This window comes from Ceratotherium simum, chromosome 22, assembly GCF_057802395.1.
Source record: "Ceratotherium simum simum isolate JZ-2026a chromosome 22, ASM5780239v1, whole genome shotgun sequence".
Classification (NCBI taxonomy): domain Eukaryota; kingdom Metazoa; phylum Chordata; class Mammalia; order Perissodactyla; family Rhinocerotidae; genus Ceratotherium; species Ceratotherium simum.
Window position 1 is genome coordinate 36,559,327 of NC_141921.1, and position 22,224 is coordinate 36,581,550.

The 22,224-nt window shown below is 42.6% G+C and overlaps 1 protein-coding gene across 8 annotated transcripts in view; it reads left to right on the forward strand.

Annotated features, from left to right (window-relative positions):
- The window catches only part of UBR4 (ubiquitin protein ligase E3 component n-recognin 4), a 134,403-nt gene that overhangs the window by 50,589 nt on the left and 61,590 nt on the right, over positions 1–22,224 (forward strand). The window contains exons 45-61 of one of the 8 annotated variants that reach the window (XM_087446698.1): positions 551–722; positions 1,240–1,441; positions 2,016–2,179; positions 2,615–2,831; positions 3,691–3,907; positions 5,846–5,909; positions 6,345–6,479; positions 7,470–7,644; positions 8,348–8,431; positions 8,521–8,661; positions 9,548–9,669; positions 10,320–10,431; positions 12,415–12,545; positions 12,666–12,843; positions 13,304–13,408; positions 14,961–15,098; positions 15,937–16,111. In XM_087446698.1, the coding sequence (XP_087302824.1) occupies positions 551–722; positions 1,240–1,441; positions 2,016–2,179; positions 2,615–2,831; positions 3,691–3,907; positions 5,846–5,909; positions 6,345–6,479; positions 7,470–7,644; positions 8,348–8,431; positions 8,521–8,661; positions 9,548–9,669; positions 10,320–10,431; positions 12,415–12,545; positions 12,666–12,843; positions 13,304–13,408; positions 14,961–15,098; positions 15,937–16,111 (2,532 nt within the window). Of the gene's footprint in view, positions 1–550; positions 723–1,239; positions 1,442–2,015; positions 2,180–2,614; positions 2,832–3,690; positions 3,908–5,845; positions 5,910–6,344; positions 6,480–7,469; positions 7,645–8,347; positions 8,432–8,520; positions 8,662–9,547; positions 9,670–10,319; positions 10,432–12,414; positions 12,546–12,665; positions 12,844–13,303; positions 13,409–14,942; positions 15,099–15,936; positions 16,112–22,224 lie in introns of all 8 variants that reach the window. The other 7 variants (XM_087446699.1, XM_087446697.1, XM_087446696.1 and 4 more) reach the window with 7 other exon arrangements.

Genomic DNA, 22,224 nt, shown 5'->3' on the forward strand with positions numbered 1-22,224 from the left:
GCTTCCATCCGGTTTCTAGATAATAGAAGTGTGTGTGAGGTGTAGTGAGTGTTTTATTTAGAGAGGAGGAAGAAGAGGTTTATGGTTTCTTCCCATCTTTCTTCTCTGCCATTGAAGAGCCATTATAGCACTTTCTCTCTGGCCTCTGTTTTGTGAATTATCTGGTTTGGGATTCAATAAAGTGGATAGCATTCACATATAACTTGATGTGCTTGGAGATTCTTAATAGGACACTGGGTCGTCAGCCTTCAGCAGCTCCATGGCCCTATGCAGTTAACAACCTCTAAACACATAGGGCCACCTATTCCCTCAGACAGTGGAAGCTAGCAGTGGAGATCCTAAACCAGGACTCCTGCTGAGGGTGCACATTGGGGTATATGAGAGTACATACATAGCTCGGAATGAAACTGAGACTCGTGGATAATTTGAGTTCCTGGGCAGATACATTGCTCTGGGAGTCGAGTATTTAGTGAGGATAGCCTTTAGGTCAAGAAAAGAACTGGTAGGTGGTGCTTGACACTCTAACTGTGGCAGTTTTTGTTGTCTGCAGTTCCAATGGTGGCAGTAAGACGTCTCCTGCCCTTTGCCAGTGGTCTGAGGTGATGAACCACCCGGGCTTGGTGTGTTGTGTCCAGCAAACTACCGGCGTGCCACTGGTAGTTATGGTGAAACCAGACACTTTTCTTATCCAAGAGATTAAGACTCTTCCTGCTAAAGCAAAGGTCAGTGCCAGATTCTCCCGCCACCTGCATAGACTGTGAGCCTGGTCTAGCTTTGCGTTTGTACCTTACGTCGCTTTCCTAGCTCTTTCAGTGGAGGCCTATAAAAGAATTTTGATCCAGGGGCCGGCCCGGTGGCGCAAGCGGTTGGGTGCGCGCGCTCCGCTGCGGCGGCCCGGGGTTTGCTGGTTCGGATCCCGGGCGCGCACCGACGCACTGCTTTGGCAAGCCATGCTGTGGCGGCGTCCCATATAAAGTGGAGGAGGATGGGCACGGATGTTAGCCCAGGGCCGTCTTCCTCGGCAAAAAAAGAGGAGGATTGGCGGATGTTAGCACAGGGCTGATCTCCTCACAAAAAAAAAAAAAAAAGAATTTTGATCCATTTTCTTCTAGATGCCTTTCTCTGCCACCTTTCTGTGCCCCGCAACTGACCATGAAACCAGTTGCTTCTGTGCCTCTTTTTTTCTGTAGTGATCTACAGGTATGGGAACTAACACCCTCCCTCGTCCCCTCCTCATAGATACAAGACATGGTCGCCATTAGGCATACAGCCTGCAACGAGCAGCAGCGGACAACGATGATCTTGCTGTGTGAGGATGGCAGCCTGCGCATTTACATGGCCAATGTGGAGAACACCTCCTACTGGCTTCAGCCGTCCCTGCAGCCTAGCAGTGTCATCAGCATAATGAAGCCTGTTCGAAAGCGCAAAACAGCTACCATCAGTAAGGCTCCTCCTGCAAAGACTGGGGGAAGGGAATCAGCAGTCTTCTAGATGATGCCTCAGAATAGACTGTTGTAAATATCCTTGAGGAAATGGTGACTATCCTGTTTTCACGTTTTGTAAAGGTAGACATGTGCTAGCTAATTTCCCAAAAGCAGAGTCAGTGTTCCTCAGGGCACCAATGTTCTTTGTGGCTTTTAGAGACATGTAGTACAAATGGCAAGCATCCGTTGGCTCTCCAGTTCAGGTCAGCAGTGCCCAGTAAAGAATTATCTCTTAGACCTTATTCGAAGCTATGAGAGAGCCTATTGTTATTAACTATACCCCACACCAACATCAGAATTCTTTGGCCTGCTAGGTCTTGTTGTGATTAGGGATAATGGCTGTTGGACAGCTAACCACCTGTAGGCATCAGTATGATGCAAAGATTATAATCCAGAGTTTGCCTAGAAAGATTAGTGTGTGTGTGAGTGTGGGCTCAGTCTGGGAGGGGTCTTCACCTGTGGGGTGGGGACAGAGGTGGTAGAGACTATACTTACCCATGCTTTCTGGCAATCTGGTGCTGCTCTCCACAGCAACCCGCACCTCTAGCCAAGTGACCTTCCCTATTGACTTCTTTGAACACAACCAGCAGCTGACAGATGTGGAGTTTGGTGGTAATGACCTCCTGCAGGTCTACAATGCACAACAGATAAAGCACCGGCTGAATTCCACTGGCATGTACGTGGCCAACACCAAGGTGAGGACTGGGCTGGGTTCAGTCCCTGGATAGAAGAACTCATACACAGTGTGGTTCAAGAACACATCTCCTTTCAGAATACAAGTATAAAGTACGTACTCATAGTCACTAACCCTGATTCTAGTTAAGTGGTCCCTGGAATAGATGAATATTTTCACTTTTATGCAGAAAGACTTCTAACGTTACCAGCAGGGTTACTGTGCAGAGGGCAGCAGGAGGTGGTTAATACTGGGGAGAAAGAAGCCTAAAATTGAGGAGAGTCTACCCCCTGCCTCTATTTTCCCATCCTTGGAAGTAAGGAAGTCATTACGGGGGAGTTAACAGGATAAAGGTCTTGTATAGGATCCCACACTGAGTCGCTGTCTGAGGAAGGGTTATAGGTGTGCAGGGAAGAGCTTGTAATCATTTTCTCACGTGTGCCTTTGCTCCCTACAGCCCGGTGGTTTCACCATTGAGATTACTAACAACAACAGCACTATGGTGATGACAGGCATGCGGATCCAGATCGGGACCCAGGCAATTGAACGGGCCCCATCTTATATTGAGATCTTTGGCAGAACCATGCAGCTTAACCTGAGTCGCTCACGCTGGTTTGACTTCCCCTTCACCAGAGAAGAAGCCCTGCAGGCTGATAAGAAACTGAACCTCTTCAGTGAGTCACTGGCCCCTGGCACTGACTGTATCCTCATTAGGACTGCTGACTTGGGGACCACTTCTCTGTGGCTCTCCAGTATTCTGGAACCCTCTACTCTACCGATATTTCTGTGCTCTTTGCCATCATGCCGCTCTGAGCTTCATTTGAGATATAAAGGAGGCAAGATGACAGGAAAGGGATACACTGGAGAATGGGAGGGGTAAAGTTAGGGTAAACCTCTGCTTCAGTGCTCACTTCTGTAGGGTTGTGTCAGCCTTGCTAGTGGGGCTGCCTGCGTGTTTAGGCAGAGAGGCACCAAGATGAGCATGTGAAATCTCAAGGCTTTCTTAAAGCACAGATGAGGGGCTCAGGTCACACGTCACTGAGAGGTGTTTAGCAGTGCCTTGTCTTGCCATGCCACTGAAAACTTTAAACCCTCAGTACAAATCCTTGAGCCTTCCGTACGGCTGGCATCTTTCTCTACCATTCACTGGCCCCCTGTCTGATACTCCTTCTCCTAGAAATAGTTGCTGTTAGTATGAATGACTACGGTCTGTGCTTTGAACAAAGGGAGTGCTTAGAGATCCCTGCGGGTGAGGGGGCCGGAGGTAGCACAAGAAGATTCCTGCAGTGATGTTTAGGGACTCTTCTGAGTAGGGGACTTCCTAGGCTTTTGGTTGATGGAACTGTTTCTACATGTACTCAGCATCTATATGTGATTAAAGTGCTGCTAAAGTCTCAGGAGATAAAGTTCCTCTGACTGTAAAATCGATGTGATTTGCTACTTTGCCCAAACTAGTCAGGTCTTTGCTTTGGAAGTGGTGGTGTTAGCCATTTAGAGAATGTGCATCCTAAAGGTTTCTCTTGCTTATTGCAGTCGGGGCCTCAGTGGATCCAGCAGGTGTCACTATGATCGATGCTGTAAAAATTTATGGCAAGACTAAGGAGCAGTTTGGCTGGCCTGATGAGCCCCCAGAAGAATTCCCTTCTGCCTCCGTCAGCAACATCTGTCCTTCAAACCTGAACCAGAGCAATGGCACTGGAGACAGTGATTCAGCTGCCCCTACGACCACCAGTGGAACTGTCCTGGAGAGGTACCAACACTGGCAGGGGTTGGCTTCAGTTCTCACCATTTTTCACTTTCCCTGCAGAACCTGTGTCTTCAGAGAGTCAGCCTCTAATAACTGTCCCAAGTCTAGCCTGTGATTTTCAAGTTTTCACACAACTCCCCACACTCAGTGTCTCCTTAGTGTGCTGACAAAGCCTGAAAGCGAGCTCAGAGCCATCTGACTCCAGTCTCTGCCCGGGGGCTTCTGTGCCTTCTCTTAACATTTAGGTACCCTTTGGAGTAGCCAGAGGCTGCTGACTAGAAGATGCTTTAGCCATATTATAGCTTAGAATCCAGTCTGGCTGAAATTATAGGGAAAAATCTTCCCTTTCATTCTGATTTCATCGTCTTCTCATCTTTCTCTGCAGCAGCTACTTATGTGGTAACAACATACTGCTGGCAAGAGGCTGTCTGCTGCGTCTTGTAGCAGAGTTCAGAGCCTCCCGCGGCTCCCTCCAGTGGCCTTCTTAAGCATTGCGCTTGGCTTTGTGCTAGGTAGCTGCTGGTTTGCCATGGTAGATGAAGTAACTCGTGATGTAAGATGTTGCGTTTCTTACATTGAGGTCATAAGAATAGCCTGGCTTGGAATCACTGCCTCCCACCCGCAGCCTTCCCCCTTCCCTTTTCTCTCTCTCTCTCTATTTTTTCCCCTACCTTATTCTCATATTGTTTGCTTAGGATGTGTTTCCAGGTTTCTCTGAGCTTCACATTTTTTTCCTTTTTTTTTCTTTGCTTCTCCCCCAAGTTCTGAAACTGAGTCCTTAACCAAGCTGGACCGGTTAGTATGCCCTCTCTCTTTTCTCTGCACGAGTGAGTGTGTGTCAGAGAGCATTGTAACCAATGGTGTGGCTTTGCGTTGATTCTGCTTCTGTGGAAGAGTCCTGCTTCTTTCTGTTGTGGTCATTGCATGGCTGCAGAGCTATCCTGTGTAAAAGTGGAGTATGCGGAGGGTTGTGTGTGCGCGCTTGATGTTGGCTGCTTCAGATCTCTCAGTTTTCTCTTCCTTACCCCATTCCTCTCTGCCCCCTCTCTGCCGTGGATGAGAAGGGGATGGGGGCGGTGGGACAATGGAAATGTCCTCCCATCTGATGAGCCACCGGAGAGCCTGTTCTGTCCAACGTGGTTTTAGGCCTCAGGTTCCTCTTCCCTTGCTCTTTGTTACCTTCCTCTCCCCCTCGACCTTTTTCTTTCCAGCTGCCTTCTCGATACTTTTCACTCTCTGTCCAGGGCTTCAGCCATCAGGATGTTGGTCTTTCTACGATGCCACATTAAACTCACAGGCGTGAGCCCTGGGGGGCATGTTACTTGTACCCTTCAACGGTTGGGTTTCCTCTTCCTTCCCTAAGAGAAAATTGCTCTGTTTTCTAAGGGTGCTTTGTAGTACCCTTTGAATGTTGGCAGTTCGCATGCTCCTGAAAATACAGTTTGTTCTCTTCCCCCTACTTAGGGACTCAGAGGAAGTGCCTTTGTGCATTTTCTTGGAGGTGTAAGTAAAATATAACCCCTCAGTGTAATAAGACGGCTTTCACCTCGCCTGTCGCGTATCCCTGTGCCTATGGAACTGTGGGCAACTGAGCTTTGGGTCCCTTTGCATCAAGGCTGTGAAGCCATCTCAGTGTCCCTGCCACAGGCAGCTGAAGGAAGCATGTTCATCCTCTTTGAGGAAGAAAAGCCCTGTCGTTGAGTTATGGATTACGAACATGGCCTCAGGTTGATCTCCAGGCAGGAGCCAGGTTTCTTCTGGCCCATAACACGAGGAAACGATATGCATGGTGCCTGTGGCAGGTCTTATTGTGCTTTGATTTTGTATTTGGCATTCATTAGCTGTCCCCAAGGTCCTCATGACTGTAGTTTGCACAGGCTAATGCACAGGGTGGAGAGAAGGGTTCTTGTTGTACTCAAGCCAGCTTTTCTGTCTCTCTAGGCTGGTTGTAAGTTCTTTAGAAGCCCTGGAAAGCTGCTTTGCTGTTGGCCCAATCATTGAAAAGGCAAGTTACTTTTTCAAAGTACGTGGGAGCTTTCTGAAGAGACAGGAGGTCAGTGAAGTCGTCAGAGGTCCTGAGGTCTCACAGCTAAAGAACATTTACAGCATAATCTTGATTTGCAAAGGAGCGCCAGAGAAGTCTTCAGCTAAAGGCCTCATGTCCTACTTTTGGGGGAGCCATAGTACGAGTGTTTCATCGAGTAGGATGAGTGCTGGTAAAGGAACGCTGTTCTGGGAGTCATGAGCCGGGAGTCAACTTCTGCACCTGTGTTGTGGGAGGATTATAATTTCTGAAATTTTTTGTTTTGCTCTTGCAGTCCATGGAGCGTGACCTATCCCTGGTGGCTTAGAAGGGAGGAAGTGGGTGGGCAGAGTGTAGACAGTTGGTTCTGCATGGCTTTGGCAGGGTTAGTGATAACCCTGCTGTCTTCTGCATCAGGAGAGAAACAAGAATGCAGCTCAGGAGCTGGCCACTTTGCTGCTGTCCCTGCCAGCACCTGCCAGTGTCCAGCAGCAGTCCAAGAGCCTTCTGGCCAGCCTGCACACCAGCCGCTCGGCCTATCACAGCCACAAGGTAATCGTTCCCTCTCTGGGATGCCTTCTAGACGTGGGAGTTGTGGTGCTGACAGGGAGTCAAATCAGTTGGCTTTTCATATGTAAAGCAGGGGCCTGGTGAGGTCAGGTGGGGAAAGGACAGCACTGAGATTCCACCCACAGTCTCAGGTTTCTCCTGAGAAATTAATGAGCTCACTCACATCTGAGGACAAGCTGACTAATGGGCCCCTGGTTTGCATTTATTTTTTCTGTCACTCTAATAGGATCAGCAAGTTTGAGAAAGAGGGGAAGGACATTTGAGTGTGGGTGGCTTCTGTGGAAGAGAGTGAGGGGAGGGGGCTCACTCCTGAGATCAGAACTGCTGACGTCTTCACTCCGTCAGCTGTGGCACAGCCCTAAGTCAGGGGTACTTGCTTATGAGGACATAGTTGGATGGCTGTTGGAGAGACCGAGGGGCAAATCTGGTGAGAGAGAGTCTCACCTATAAAAGTAAGTGGCCAAAGGCAATAAGTTAGGCCACTTTCTGTAGGTAGAGAAGATGACAGTGCAGATCCATGAGGAAGAGTCCAGCAGCCCAGATGACTTGGTTAGCTTTTGTGCCCCCAACCCAGAGAATTAAGAAGTGTAGGTATAACCTGCTGAACCTCTCAAGGAGGCAGTTGTGGAAACATGACCTTTGGGTGACATGAACTTGCAAAGAAGTGACTCTTCTACTGTAGGAAGCAGATCTTGGATGTTGCAGTTCTGGAGGATTTGGTGGTTTCTAGTTTTTCTCTCATACTTTGATACTGATTTCGTGGCTTCTGTTTTTTTTGTGCCTTTAATATTTTATGTATTAAGGAGTTTACCTGTACTGGGTTGCCTTGAAGATTTGTTCCGGATAGTCAGTAATTAAGCTGTTCTCTTGAGAGGAGGTGGCCATCTTGATGATCTACCAGCTCTCCTCCTCTCTTTGCTTTAGTACCCAGCCCTTGCTTTTGGTTCATCCTCTGTGATCCTTTTGTTATAGGATCAAGCCTTGTTGAGCAAAGCTGTGCAGTGTCTCAACACATCCAGCAAAGAAGGCAAGGATTTGGACCCTGAGGTCTTCCAGAGGCTGGTGATCACAGCTCGCTCTATTGCCATCATGCGCCCTAACAACCTTGTCCACTTTACGGAGTCAAAGCTGCCCCAGATGGAAACAGGTGAACTTGGCCTGTGTGGCCGTGGTCCTGAAATCTGCTTGATATACCTTCTCACTCTCTCATCCTCTTTTTCTTCTCACTGCCCTCTGACTGACTTCATGCTCTGAGACAGGAATTTTACTCTCTTGTCTTTTATACCTTGTAGGGCTTTTGACATTAGGATTGTACCTTTTTAAGTAAATACTCTTTCCAGTGCTTGCCCCTTGGATTGTTCTTGTATTTGTTTGGTGCTCTGGACATCAGATATAATCTGTCTCTGAAGTTACTACCTCATATGATCTTCAGGGTCAGATTAAGCTTGGGCTCTGGTTGCTTTAAAGTAATGGGGTCATATCTTTTGCTTTCATGCTGTTCTTTTGCTATTATTTTATGAGTATGTGTAGGGGCCTTTGTCAGTGCTCAATTCTGTTTTCCTCCTCTCTCCTCACGTTGGCTGGGTACCAAACTTGTTTTGTCTTTGTCGAATATGGTTTAGTGGTGCCTCTATAATTCTTTTATTTACATGCTCCCATATGCTGTCATCATCCTGTTCCTCCTTCTAGTATTATAATCCAGGAATCATTCTAGAAAATCTCAGATGTTCCCCTAGTGTTTAGAAATTGAACAGTTGGACCTGAAATCTCTAAAATCTGCTATAAAGATCCTGAATGCTCCCCCTTCTACTTAATTCTAACATACGTTTTCTGTGATATTCCTTTCCCAGACTGTTTTTTTCCTAGATGTGCCTGCTGGAGTCTAGGGATAGTTGGCATATTGATTGGGGCCCCACTTGAAACTCCCTCCCCAGGCAAGCTTCCTTGACCTGAGTTAACCTTAAAACAAATTAAATTCCATCTCAGATTTACCGTCGTTAATAATTTTTCTTCTCCTGCTTAGAAGGAGTGGATGAGGGGAGAGAACCTCAGAAGCAGTTGGAAGGAGAGTGCTGTAGTTTCATCACACAGCTGGTGAACCATTTCTGGAAACTCCATGCATCCAAACCCAAGAATGCCTTCTTGGCACCCGCCTGCCTACCAGGTATCGTGTTAAAAGGGATGCTTGAATCTTAATAGATAACGAAGCCTGATAGGTTGTCTGAACAGATCAAACCCCTAGCCTTTAGCCTTCAGCATCCATTTCTTCCAGGATTAATAGTTAGGAAATAGAAGTCTCTGAGATCAATGCATTGTTCCTGATACAGGAATTTAGCAGTGTGGCAGAGAAGTGAGATTTTCTTCTGTCTCTTCATGTCGGGTTGAATATTTCACATAAAGAGACACTTGTGTGTGTGTCCTTGGTGGGGTTTATACTTGTTTTAAAAAAATCTTTGAAAGCTTGATTCAAAACCAGTTCAAAAGGTAAAAGTTAAGTATCAGCCTTGAGAATTATTTTATTTTTAAGCTACCACTGCCTTTGGTATCTAACTTCACACATATCCAAAGTTTAGGTGGAAGAGTGAGGATCTGAATAGCAATCTAGAAAAGTAGAACCACCCCTGGTGCTCCTTTGTGTTTGGAGGTGGCTTGGACAGTAAACCTGAAAGGCACGTCAAGGTCATGTTTATCGTTACCTAGGTTTGGGGATACTAGGGAACATTAGAGTCTGCTCACCTCTTCACACTTCTCTGCCTTGTCTCTTGATATCCATAAAGAGTAGACAACTACTCCTTTCTGTGATGCAAAATATCTTGAAAGGCTGTTGGGGACAGTTTGGGAGATTGGGAGACTGTTAATAAAACAAATCACAAATGATGCTGACAACCTACATTCTGTGGGTGTGTTTTATTTGTTTGTTTATTTTGCTTTGTGTGTGCTTGTCACTTTTTTGGTTAGCATGACCTTTATGCAGGGATAAGAATTTGTACTTTTGTCTTAAGCTCTCAAGAAGTTAGGATTTTTTTCCACCATATTTTTTTCCCCTCTAGGCCTAACTCATATTGAAGCTACCGTCAATGCTCTGGTAGACATTATCCATGGCTACTGTACATGTGAGCTGGACTGTATTAATACAGCATCCAAGATCTACATGCAGATGCTATTGTGTCCTGTACGTATCATTACAACCCCAGGTATCCCTTGTCAGTCTGGGAATGTCGAGAAATTTTTTTTTATAAGTTTACTAACTCATTAAATAAACTTGAAGATAATGGGAATTAAGAGTTTTGAATATCAGTAAAGGCTTTAAGATCTTACTCATTTCATGGAAAAGAAAGGTTTGAAAAGGGGATGGACTTTGTCTTTCTTGTTCAGTCTTGAATCCCCAGGGAACATACTGGTGGTTGCTACATAGTTAGTGCTAAGTAAGTGTTAATTAAATCAGTATGTGAACATCGTCAAGATCTATTTTCATTGACTCTGTCACAGAAGCTAAGTGTTAAAAGTACTTATTTTAGCACAGAGCTAAGATGAGCCTGATTATAAGCCAAAACCCAGTTGTAGAGAGCCAAAGTGACTTCAGGAGCAAATGACCTGCCAGGCTATTACCAGGAACTGAGATACAAGAATGTAGTGAATGGGTCTTATGTATGCCAGGTCAGGAATGGGATTAATTGTTGAACTTGGTCAGCAGGGTTGCAGGTGAGAGTAGGTAGATCTTCCAGATTGATGTAAGTGATTGACCAAGAAAGGAAAGTGCTGTATAGACAGTTTCATGAATAATATAAAACCTAAGCATGACAGTTTCCTTTTCAACCTCAGGATCCTGCTGTGAGCTTCTCTTGTAAACAAGCTCTAATTCGAGTCCTAAGGCCCAGGAACAAGCGGAGACATGTGACATTGCCCTCCTCCCCTCGAAGCAACACTCCAATGGGTAATGTGAAGTCTGGGTTTAGGCTCTGTGCATGTGGTGGGGACGGGGAGGAGGGAGGTGTAGCATTAGGGTGTGCTGCTCATGTTGACCAAGGTCCTGGAGACTTGTTTACATATTTCTTATTTTACCCCACCTTATCTCATAAAGAATTTCAGGTGGCATATAAAGGTGCATACAGTAAGTGGGATGAAAATAAAGAAAATCAAGGCCATGGGAAAATAAAGGTGCAATAGTAAAACCAAGCCAAGGATACAAAAAATCCACATCACAAGGTCCTGCGCAGTTGTTAAGTGAAGATCTTACATTTGGCTGAAAGCTTCCTAAGAGCCATAGCAAAAATAAAATGAGAACAGTTAACAAAAATCACAGTGACTAAAGACAAGTCATTTTTCCCTGAAAAATGGCATAAAAGCTCTTTATTAAGGTCTCTTTTGTTGCCTAAGGGGTAGTATCCACAATGGGCTTACCGACAGTAAGTGACAGCAAATTTCACAAGAGATTTCCCTTGTGATACACTTGGACACAAGTCAAGGGCATAACATTTAACATCTTAGTAAAAGCAATTCTACAAAGTTATATACAATTCTACAAAGTTGTTATATTATGTAACTCTCTGGTTACTTGGTTTGGCTCAGAAGTAAATTTCCAATGAAAGTCACATACATAATTTAAAATTTTTTATTAGTCACATTATTAAGAGTAAAAAGAAATATGTGAAATACTAATTTAATCCAGTATATCAAAAATATTTCAACACGTAGTCAATATAAAAAATTATTAGTGAACTACTTTGCATTCTTTAAAAAAATTTTTTTTGTTCTGTTTTAAAAATCTAGCGTGTAGTATGCACACACTTCACCTCTGCATTTGGACTAGCCACATTTTTTTTTTTTTTTTAAAGATTTTATTTATTTTATTTTTTCCCCCCAAAGCCCCAGTGGATATTTGTATGTCGTAGCTGCACATCCTTCTAGTTGCTGTATGCGGGACTCGGCCTCAGGATGAACGGAGAAGTGGTGCCTCGATGCGCACCCGGGATCCGAACCCGGGCCACCAGCATCGCAGCGCGCGCACTTAACCACCAAGCCACAGGGCCGGCCCTGGACTAGCCACATTTTAAGTGTGGCTAGTGACTACTGTATGGTACAGCATAGGTCTAGAGGAATGTATGCAGCTTCGTGACCTTCAGACAGTCTTCCTTGAATATCATTTATCTTATCTAAGCTTTTGATGAGCTAGGCAACAGTGTGTGCATCTTTTCTCTGGTGAGGAGCTCGAGTGCAGATAGTCTGTTTCCAGTTAAGGCCACATTCACATGCTTTCACAGCCCATCGAGTGGAAGGCGAGGTCTCCATCCTCTTTTGACAGTTAGCAGTCTGACCTGGACTTCTGCCTTGTTGAAAGAAAGGCTGTCTCTTCACACAGGAGCTGGCTTTGGCGGGGCCTGTGGTGATGAACTCAGCTTCCATTCGATGGTTTTACCTTTCAATTCTGGTTCTTCTCCTAATGATTATATAGTGTGAAAAACCTCACTGACCCAGTTGTTTTGGGAAGAAAATAGTAAAATAACACTCCAAGCTGCCATGACAGATAATTGATAAACATCTCGATTATATTATTTCCCCGTCTTGCCCAAAGTCTCCTGAGGGCTGGTGAGAGCTCGTGGGGCATACTGGTATTAGATTTCTCTGCTTTATGGAAATCCCTTTGGAATCCAAGGTTGTTTTTTTTTTTCCCTTTATCAGCTGGAAAAATCTTTTCCTAAGGGGCGCAAGCTGTCCCTGCCAACCCCATCTTCCCAGGTCCTGCCAGGTCCAGGAAACAAGAGAATAAGGCCAGGCATAGCACCTGGAGTTCACGTCTTAAGCACAGGGGGCTAGCTGGTAGCTTGTCTTGGGTTTTTGTTTGCTACGTTGACTTATACCACATGCTGAGGGAGGAAAGAGCAAGCACCTTCAGGTGACTGGGGTTTCTTTGACTCAGGAGACAAGGATGATGATGACGATGATGACGCAGATGAGAAAATGCAGTCATCAGGGATCCCGAATGGTGGTCACATCCGTCAGGAAAGCCAGGAGCAGAGTGAGGTGGACCATGGAGATTTTGAGATGGTGGTGAGTCTCTGGCAGTAGGAGAGGGAGGAGGAACCTCAGAACTCTCCTCTAGCTCTTCTTCAGTGGACTTCCAAAAGCTACTATTTACCATGGGACACTGACAGAGCTTTCTCTCTGCAGTCTGAGTCGATGGTCCTGGAGACAGCTGAAAATGTCAACAATGGCAATCCCTCTCCCCTGGAGGCCCTGCTGGCAGGTGCAGAGGGCTTCCCCCCCATGCTGGACATCCCGCCTGATGCAGATGACGAGACCATGGTTGAACTAGCCATTGCCCTGAGCCTGCAGCAGGACCAACAAGGTAGAAGGCAATTCCAGGAACACGGCAGCCTGTTGGCCTTGCACAGGAAAGACGGTTTGGAGATTACTGATACCCAGGACTTAGCGTGTCCCCAGATTTGGGGAGAGGTTGATCTGGGTGAGAGCTGTTCAGAGATACAGGTGGAGAGTGAGAGATTGTGGTGGCATTTTCAGTCTCAGAGCCAATCTCATAGTTTCTGTTAGTTTGGTCTTTTGGATTATTTCCTCCTAAATCTGTTAGATTCCTCCAGCCTGTGTCCTGCCTGAGCTGAGGGAAGCCATCCACCATCTCTGTAACCAAACTTGGTGGGTGGACAGCACTGGCTGTTGATTAACTTTCTCTAGGCCAGAGGGGGTCACACGCTGGTGAGTTGAGACTCCTGAGGGCAGCAGGTGGCCAAAGCAGCATTGTGGATGGGATCTGGAGGGGATGTTGTGCTCACTCTCCACTTGTTTCCCAGGCAGCAGCAGCAGTGCCCTGGGCCTGCAGAGCCTGGGGCTGTCCGGCCAGGCACCCAGCTCTTCCTCTCTGGACGCAGGAACCCTCTCTGACACCACAGCATCAGGTAACTGTCCACAGCAAGGAGCACGGCTCAGGGCCCCAGGACCCTTGGGCCTCCTTTCCAGTGCTGTGAGAGTGTAATGGGCAGCTGCTTTGACAGGCCATTCTGGACTTCCTGCTTTTGCCTTTGCTTTAGAAATATGGGTATGGAAGGGATAGTGATGCAGCTTGGCAAAGGCGCTCATGGCTCTGCTTGCCTACACTTTGCATGCTGCCTGGCTTTAGCTAATTCCCCCAAGAAAGGCCAAGAGGCCAAAAGGCCTGCAGGTTGATCAGCTTTAGGGCTTAGATTACAGCTTTCAGGGTTCTTCACTAGAGTTCTAACATTTTAGACAGTATTAAAAGGGAGATAAGAAATATCACTCATACCCTTTAACTTTTTTATCTTCGTTCGCAAATAAAAGTGAAGCTGCAGGAAACTGAGTTATGCTTCAGGTCAGTGTGGCTAACGGTCAGGGATCTGTGAGCTTGGGAGGTAGGGTTTTTGTGGACAATGCAAATGCGTATTAAGTCTTCAGACCTCGTTTTTGTCTTTGCTTTCGATCTCTTTCCTAATCTGATAAGAAAATAATACTTCCTGAGTAGAGAGTTGGACCAAATAGAGGAGGATGGCACACCTGAACAATCCACTGGAAAACCAACCCCTGAGCAATTTAAGGGTTGATTTAGAGTTTTTCAGACTGATGCTTTCCTGTGTTTCTTTGTTTGTTTGTTTGTTTTCTTTTGGGAGTTTTACCCTGGATAGATAAAAAAGGGAAAAATTGGCTGTCCCCTCTCACCTGCTGCCTTGGCGTGTTGCTTTTCTTAAGTCTCTTTAGTTGCTGTCATTTCAGGCTTGGAAGTTGCTGTCATGCTGTGCCAGTTGTGTTCCTACTGTGCTCTGTAGCTGTCTTGGCTTTCCTCCCCCATGTATCTCATCCAGCATTTTCCTCCTGTCTCAGCTCAGCCCTGATCCTGGATGCTGTGGCTGTCTCTGGGGAATTTCCTTGCTTTATTATTAGCGTCTGATGAGGATGGTTAGGAGGTGCAAAATTTCCCAATGAGCTCCCCTCTGAACCACCTGATTAAAAAAAAAAACCAAACAGGGTTGATTCAAGAGCTCATGATAAGTGATTTCCTAACATAAACACAAATTCACTGATTATGAAATAAATCATTAAAATTCAGAGTCTATACTTTGATTGGTAATGGCTAGTTTCCAATCTCAGCAGGTGTCGGTAACACCTACACAATGGTGACCGTGAAGCATTTTAGCTAGAAAACAGTGCCCATGTCACAGATTCTTACTGAATCTCTGCACTGTTCTATTTGCACTGTAAGGTTACAGCGAAGGAAATGCCCAGTGAACTGGGTTTTCACTTCTGTCTAAGTACTGTTCGCAATGCACCCTGTTATAGTGTTTGTTCCTGTTAGTGATTAACCAGCAAAGCAAATCTTTCCCTTTCTTCTTTGATGACAGGACATATAGACTGCATTGTGTCCTCTGCACTATGTGGTTTGATGCTTTCGCCCCAAGGAGGGGTTTTTACCTGTAACAGCTCTCGTTACTCTCTCAGCTCCAGCCTCAGACGACGAGGGCAGCACAGCAGCGACTGATGGTTCCACCCTTCGGACCTCTCCTGCTGACCATGGTGGTAGTGTGGGCTCGGAGAGCGGGGGCAGTGCAGTGGACTCAGTGGCTGGCGAGCACAGTGGTAATGTGGCTAGGGGTCCTGATTTCCTTGGGCAGAGGGTGGGGACAAAATAGGAATTCCTGCCTGGGTCTTGGGATTGGTTTCAGCAAAGGGAAATTTTGAGGACTTGTTGAAAACCTGTGGAATTCATTTGACCTCACCCCTGGAGTTTCAGATGTTCAGTGATAATAGCTTAAGCTCAGTGAGGTTAATATTGAAATGTTTTACAGGCAGCTTTTAATTATCTGTTAGTAGAAGAAAACAATGACATACATAATCCCAAATCATGATTAATCTAAAACAATTATGGTACGACCTTGAAATCCATCATACTGTAGTTGTTGCTTCTTCTATTGAGGGAAGATTTTTGGGCAATCCTATTAATGATCTGATGTGTTAATGTAGCAGGGCATCTTCACAGTATACTAGCTAATAGGGTGGGGTTCTAGAATCAGGAAGCATTATAGCTATTTTGGTTTGATCTTATAAATTAGTCTCTGGTTAAAAATTGGATATGAAAATTTTCTGTGGAGGAGATTAAGAGTAGCTGATAATTTCTGGATTCTCAAATCAGTGTACGTTTCCTCTGGAGTATGAGATGGAAATTTATCAGCAGCTGAGATTAAGATTGTTTTTGTAAATGGATCTTATGTTCTTTAGAAGGATGAATGGCTGCCCTGAGAGTCATTCATTTAGCATAGTGCTGTGGGACCAGAATCATGAATTCAATTCTTAGTTAGCTTCACACAGAAGAAAAAATGTCTGAAGCTATCACTCATCTTCTAACTGACTTCAGAATGTGTTGGATTCCATCATGCTTTGGTAGTTGATTTGCGCTTTTTAAACCATTTTCCTCTAGTATCTGGCCGGAGCAGTGCTTATGGCGATGCCACAGCGGAGGGGCATCCGGCTGGACCAGGAAGTGTCAGCTCAAGCACTGGTGCCATCAGCACCACCACTGGACACCAGGAAGGAGATGGCTCTGAGGGAGAAGGAGAAGGGGAAGGAGAAGGAGATGTCCACACTAGCAACAGGTCAGGACCTGGTCATTCCCAGTCAAGAGGTTTTCCTGTGGGAGAACATTGCAGGAGTAGGATGATGGATCAGTTGCAGGAGGTGGAGTGGTGGTAACAGTATGTTTCTTTTGAAATATAAAGGTAATAAACTCGTGAAACTCTCAGTTTAAAATCTTTGAAAGTATTCTAGATTTATGTTCTTTGTCCTAATTAGAATTACATCAAATCAATTGGAGAGAGAACAAAAGTGGTTTTTCTCTGAAGGCCTCTCTATATCCCTTAGTAACTATGAAGTGATTGTCATAAAAACATGTATCCTCCTTCTCAAGTTTTTCTTGTTTCGGCATTACCCATAAACTCGTTCTGTAGTGTTCTCTTTATAAATGACATTGTTCTAGGCTGAAAAGTGATAGTTATTAAGTTTATACTAGAAATAGCTCCTTGCTCAGCATGTTCATAAGGTAACAAATAAGACAGACCCATTTCTAGAAAAATATATGTTTGTGTCTAGAAATACCAGTGGTGGGGCGTTTGGCAAATTGAAAGTAATCTGTAAAATCCTAATCCATCCCCCTCAGGAAATTCTGGTGGTGTTTTGGTAGTAAATTGGTGCAGTGAATGTATTCTTAACTAAGAGGTGACTAGAGAAATAGAAGAGGAGGAAGAAGAAAAACCCAAGAATATACTTGTGACAGAATGTTTGTTGAATTTGTTGAGGCCCGCAGTTATCACATGAGTGCAGAAATAACAAGTCAGTACTTGGAACAGAATGGTTTCTATCAGAAGAAAAGGTCACTGAAGCAGCCAGGCATCAGAGTGTCCCCTCTGTTCTGTGTATCTGGCCATCTCTGCTGAAACTCCTGCAGCATCTCTTTGATGAAGATGACCTCTGTCTCTGATGATGTTTTGATGGACTTTGTTTTTTAACTTCTTAACATAGAGGGGTTTTTTTACTTAGTCTTTTTTTTTTTTTTCTTTTTTCTTAGTGTGATTTCTAGGTTAATTGCATGAATTCAGATAATATGGTCTTTGTGAGTTCTGGTTCTTTGAAATTTATTTTTAAAAATATTTTTAATCTAGTCTACCTATGCTTTTTAATTGAATCAGTTAATTTCATTTATAATTGATGTTAATTACTGATGTATTTAAATCTATGCCTACCATTTACTTTGTGCTTATTTGTTGTGCCCATTTCTGTGTTTCTTTTTGTCTTCTTCATAGCCCTCCTTTGGATTGATTTGCTATTTTTTTATTCCTTTTTCTCCCTCAACCCTAACTCTACAAGTTTGGAGGTTATTCACTCTGTTTCTAATCTTTTAATAATTACACTGATCATTTCAACATGCATACTTATCCAAGACTAAAGTTAACTAATAGCTCTATCTTCTTTTTTTTATTTTTTATTTTATTTATGTTTTTTGTGAGGAAGATCAGCCCTGAGCTAACATCCATGCTAATCCTCCTCTTTTTGCTGAGGAAGACTGGCTCTGAGCTAACATCTATTGCCAATCCTCCTCCTTTTTTTTCCCCCAAAGCCGCAGTAGATAGTTGTATGTCATAGTTGCATATCCTTCTAGTTGCTGTTTGTGGGACATGGCCTCAGCATGGCCGGAGAAGCGGCGTGTTGGTGCGTGCCCAGGATCCAAACCCGGGCCGCCAGTAGCGGAGCACGCGCACTTAACTGCTAAGCCACGGGGCCGGCCCAGCTGTATTTTCTTTCTTAGTAATATGAGGACCTTAGAAGACTTTACTCCTTCTTATCAATTTAAGCTATTATTTTTGTGTTCATTTTTTTAAAAATGTCTTTTCAAAGCTTTCAAGATATTTTTGCTGTTTTATATAGTTTCTGTGGTCAGTGTTTGTTTGAATTTACTCACGTTTACCACTTTCTGTGCCCAACATTTCTTTGTGCATCTCAGACCTTCCATCTAGGATCATTTTCTTTTTGAAATATGTCATTTAGATTTTCCATTATTAGGGAGGTCCCCTGGTTACAAAATCTCAGATTTTGTTAGTCTGGAAATGTCTATTTAGCTCACATTTTGTGGATATATTTTTGATGGGTATACAATTTTGTACTGGCAGCTTTTCTCCCCAAAGTTGAAAATGGTATCCATTGGTATTGCCAATAAGATGTCACCTGCTAGTGTAACTATTGCTCCTTTGAAAGTAATGTCCTTATTGCTGCTTCTAAGATCTTTATTTTTTAATTGTTTTTTGTAGTTTTACTAGGATATATTTAGGATGGATTTGTTTATATTTGTTCAGCTTGAATGTGTGGGTTAATGTCTTTTATTAGTTCTAGAAAATTCTCATCCATTTATCTCATTGGATGTTGCTTCTGCCTCATTTTCTGTTATTTTTCTTTCTGGGACTCCACAGATGTTAGACTGTTATGTTCTCTTCTCCATGTCTCTTTGTTCTTTTTTTTAATTCCCCACACTTAATTATTTATGGTATCTTAAGATCTATTTGAGTAGCAGCAGAAAATGTCAAATACATAGATATAAGTTTGAAAGATATATGACTTGCACATTAAAAACTGATTGAGAGAAATTAAAGATCTAAATAAATGAAGGAGTATATCATGTTTATGTATTGAAAGACTCATTATTGTAAAGATAATTGTCTTCAAATTGATAGATTCAGTATAATCCTAGTCAAAAATCTCAGCTGGTTTTATGTATGTGTCAAAATTGACAAGCTGATAGTAAAATTTATTTGGAAGAATAAGGGACTAAGAGCCAAGACAATATTGAAAAAAACCCATACAGATAGAGGATTTTACATGACTGTAGCTTATTATAAAGCTATGGGAAGGAAAACAGTGGGATATTGCTCTAAGGAGAAATAAATAGATTACTGGAACAGACTAGAGTTCAGAAACAGATCCACACACGTACACGGTCACCAGACTTATGACAAGGTGACTCTTCTGTACAGTGGAGGAAAGGGTGGTCTTTTCAACAAATGGCTCTGGGTCACTTGGAAATTAATATAGAATAAAATGAATCTTGACCTGATCTTATACCCAAAAATCAGTTGAACTATACATTTTAAATGCAAAAGATAGCACCTTATAGGTTTTAAAAGACAAAATATCTTCATACTGGGGTTGGCAAAGATTTCTTAAATAGGCCACAAAAATTGTTAACTAAAAGGAAAAAAATGTATAAACTGGACTATATTCTTAGCAGCTTTTCTTTTTTCCCTCCCTTCCGCTCAGTGTCAAGATTTGAATGAGCTAATTTTTCTTGTAGGCCCCTGGGTGAGGAAAAAGTGGTGTGAGGGGAAGTGGTATATTTCTATTGACTTTTAAACTGAAGTTGTAGCCTTCTGTGGTTCTTCTCTGAGTCTTATAGAAGACTACCCACTTGGGGCAGATTCTGGGCATTTTTTCCTATTCCAGATGCCCTGTGACGTCCTAGCCACCAGATGCTTAAGTTGCTTTCAGAGCATCATGGCCTTAAGTTTTCAGATGCCGTAAAATCAGTCTCAGGGCTCTGCTCACCCCTCTGGATTTCTATCTTCATTCAGTCTCTGGCCTAATAATTTCTTAATTGCTGGTGATCTCCTTATTACTTTTATTTTGACTTGTATTCAATGTATTTAACCTTGTATTCTTTCTAAATTCACTTAAATGCTAATTATAGACTTTGATAATTAGGTTAATTCTAATTATAGATTCTGCATGCACAATCTTGCCGCCTGCTAATAATGACAGTTTAATTTTTTTCTCTCCAATCTTTATACCTTTTAATTGCCTGTCTTGCCTTATTGCATTGGCTAGGACTTCTAGTACAGTGTTGAAGGAAGTGGTAACAGTGGGCATCCTTATCTCATTAATGGGAAAGTTTCAATATTTTACCATTAAGTATGATGTTAACTGAAGGGTTTTCTATGGATATTCTTTATCAAATTAGTGAAGTTGTGTTTCTAGTTTGCTGGCAGATTTTTATCTTGAGTAAGTTTTTGAAGCCTTCCAGTTGTTTTTGTTGCACCTATTGAGTTGATTTTATGTCTTTCTCCTTTATTCTGTTTAAGGTTGTAAATTACGTTAGTTTTTTTCTTTATTAAACCAACCTTGTGGGGACACTTGATCATGATATTTTATCCTTTGTATCATTAGATTTGATTTGCTAATATTTTATTTAGGCCTGTAATTTTTCTTCTTTGGAATGTTTTTGTCAGGTATTGGTATTCTTGTTATTCTGGCCTCATAAAGTAAGTGAGGACATATTTTCCCTTTCTCTATTCTCTAGAGGAATTTGTGTAAGATTGGTATTATTTCGACTATAAATTCTTGGAAAAATTTAGCAGTGAAGTCGTCTGGGCCTGGACTTTCTTTAAGGGAAGATTTTAAATTATAGATTCATTCTTTAAATGATATAGAATTATTTTTATTTCTTCATGTGTCAATTTTGGTATGTTGTGCTTTTCAAGGAATTTGTTCATTTTATTTGAGTTATCAACTTCATTGTCATAAAGTTGTTCATAATATATTATCATCCTTTTAATGTCTTTAGGACCTGTAGTGATGTACCTTTTTCATTTCTAATATTGGTACCTTATGTTTTTGTTTTTCACAAGTCAGTCTTGCTAGAAGTTATCAACTTGATTTACGAAGAACCAACTTTTAGCTTTGATTTTTCTCTATTACGTGTCTTTCTATTTTATTTCCACTCTTTATTATTTCCTTTCTATGCTTACTTTTTTTCCTAGTACCTTATTTTTTGGGGTTTAATTTTCTGTTTTTTTGTTTCTAGCATCATGAGATGGAAGCTTAAATCATTGATTTTAAACCCTTCTTTTTAAATGCATATTTGAAGCTGTATATTTCTTTCTAAAATTCCCTTTAAGCCTTGCTTTGGCTGGAATCCACATAATTTGATATATTGTATTTTCATTGCTGTTCAGTTCAAATTGTTTTCTAAATTCTGTTGTAATTTAGTCTTTGGCACCTGGGATATTTAGAAGTATGTTGCTAAATTTTCAAACATTTGGGAATTTTCCAAATTTTTTTTTTTGTTATTGATTTATAGTTTAATTTACTGTGGTTGAGGAACATACTATGATTTCAATCCTTTAAAATTTCTTAAGACTCATCATTGCTTCTAAAATGATGTTATATCTTTTTAGGATTTTCGGTTGTTTTTAGCAGGAGGTAACCTAGCCATATTGGTAATGAAAGTCTCTAAAGTGTTTTTTAATTTATTTATTTAGTTATTTTTGTTTATTGCGGTAACATTGGTTTATAACGTATAAATTTCAGGAGTACCTCATTATACTTCTATTTCTGTGTGGATAACATCATGTTCTCATGTTCACCACTCAAATGTTAATTATAATCCATCACCACACACATGTGCCTAATTATCCTTTTCACCCTCCTCCCTTCCCCCTTCCCCTCTGGTAACCACCAATCCAATCTCTGTCTCTATGTGTTTGTTGTTGTTATTATCTACTACTTAATGAGTGAGATCATACCGTATTTGACCTTCTCCCTCTGACTTATTTCACTTTGCATAATACCCTCAATGTCCGTCCATGTTGTCACAAATGGCTAGATTTCATTGTTTCTTATGGCTGAGTAGTATTCCATTGTGTATAGGTACCACATCTTCTTTATCCATTCGTCCCTTGATGGACACTTAGGTTGCTTCCAAGTCTTGGCTACTGTGAATAACACTGCAATGAACACAGGGGTGCATGTTTCTTTACTCATTGGTGTTTTCACGTTCTTTGGATAAATACCCAGCAGTGGAATAGCTGGATTGTAAGGTAGTTCTATCCTTAATTTTTTGGGGAATCTCCATGCTGTTTTCCATAGTGGCTGCACCAGTTTGCCCTCCCACCACCAGTGTATGAGAGTTCCCTTCTCTCCACATCCTCTCCAACACTTGTTTCCTGTCTTGTTAATTATAGCCATTCTGACGGGTGTGAGGTGATATTTCATTGTAGTTTTGATTTGCATTTCCCTGATAGCTAATTATGTTGAACATCTTTTCGTGTGCCTTTTGGCCATCTGTAGATCTTCTTTGGAGATATGTCTGTTTAGGTCTTTTGCCCATTTTTTAATTGGGTTGTTAGTTTTGTTGTTGAGATGCATGAGTTCTTTATATATTTTGGAG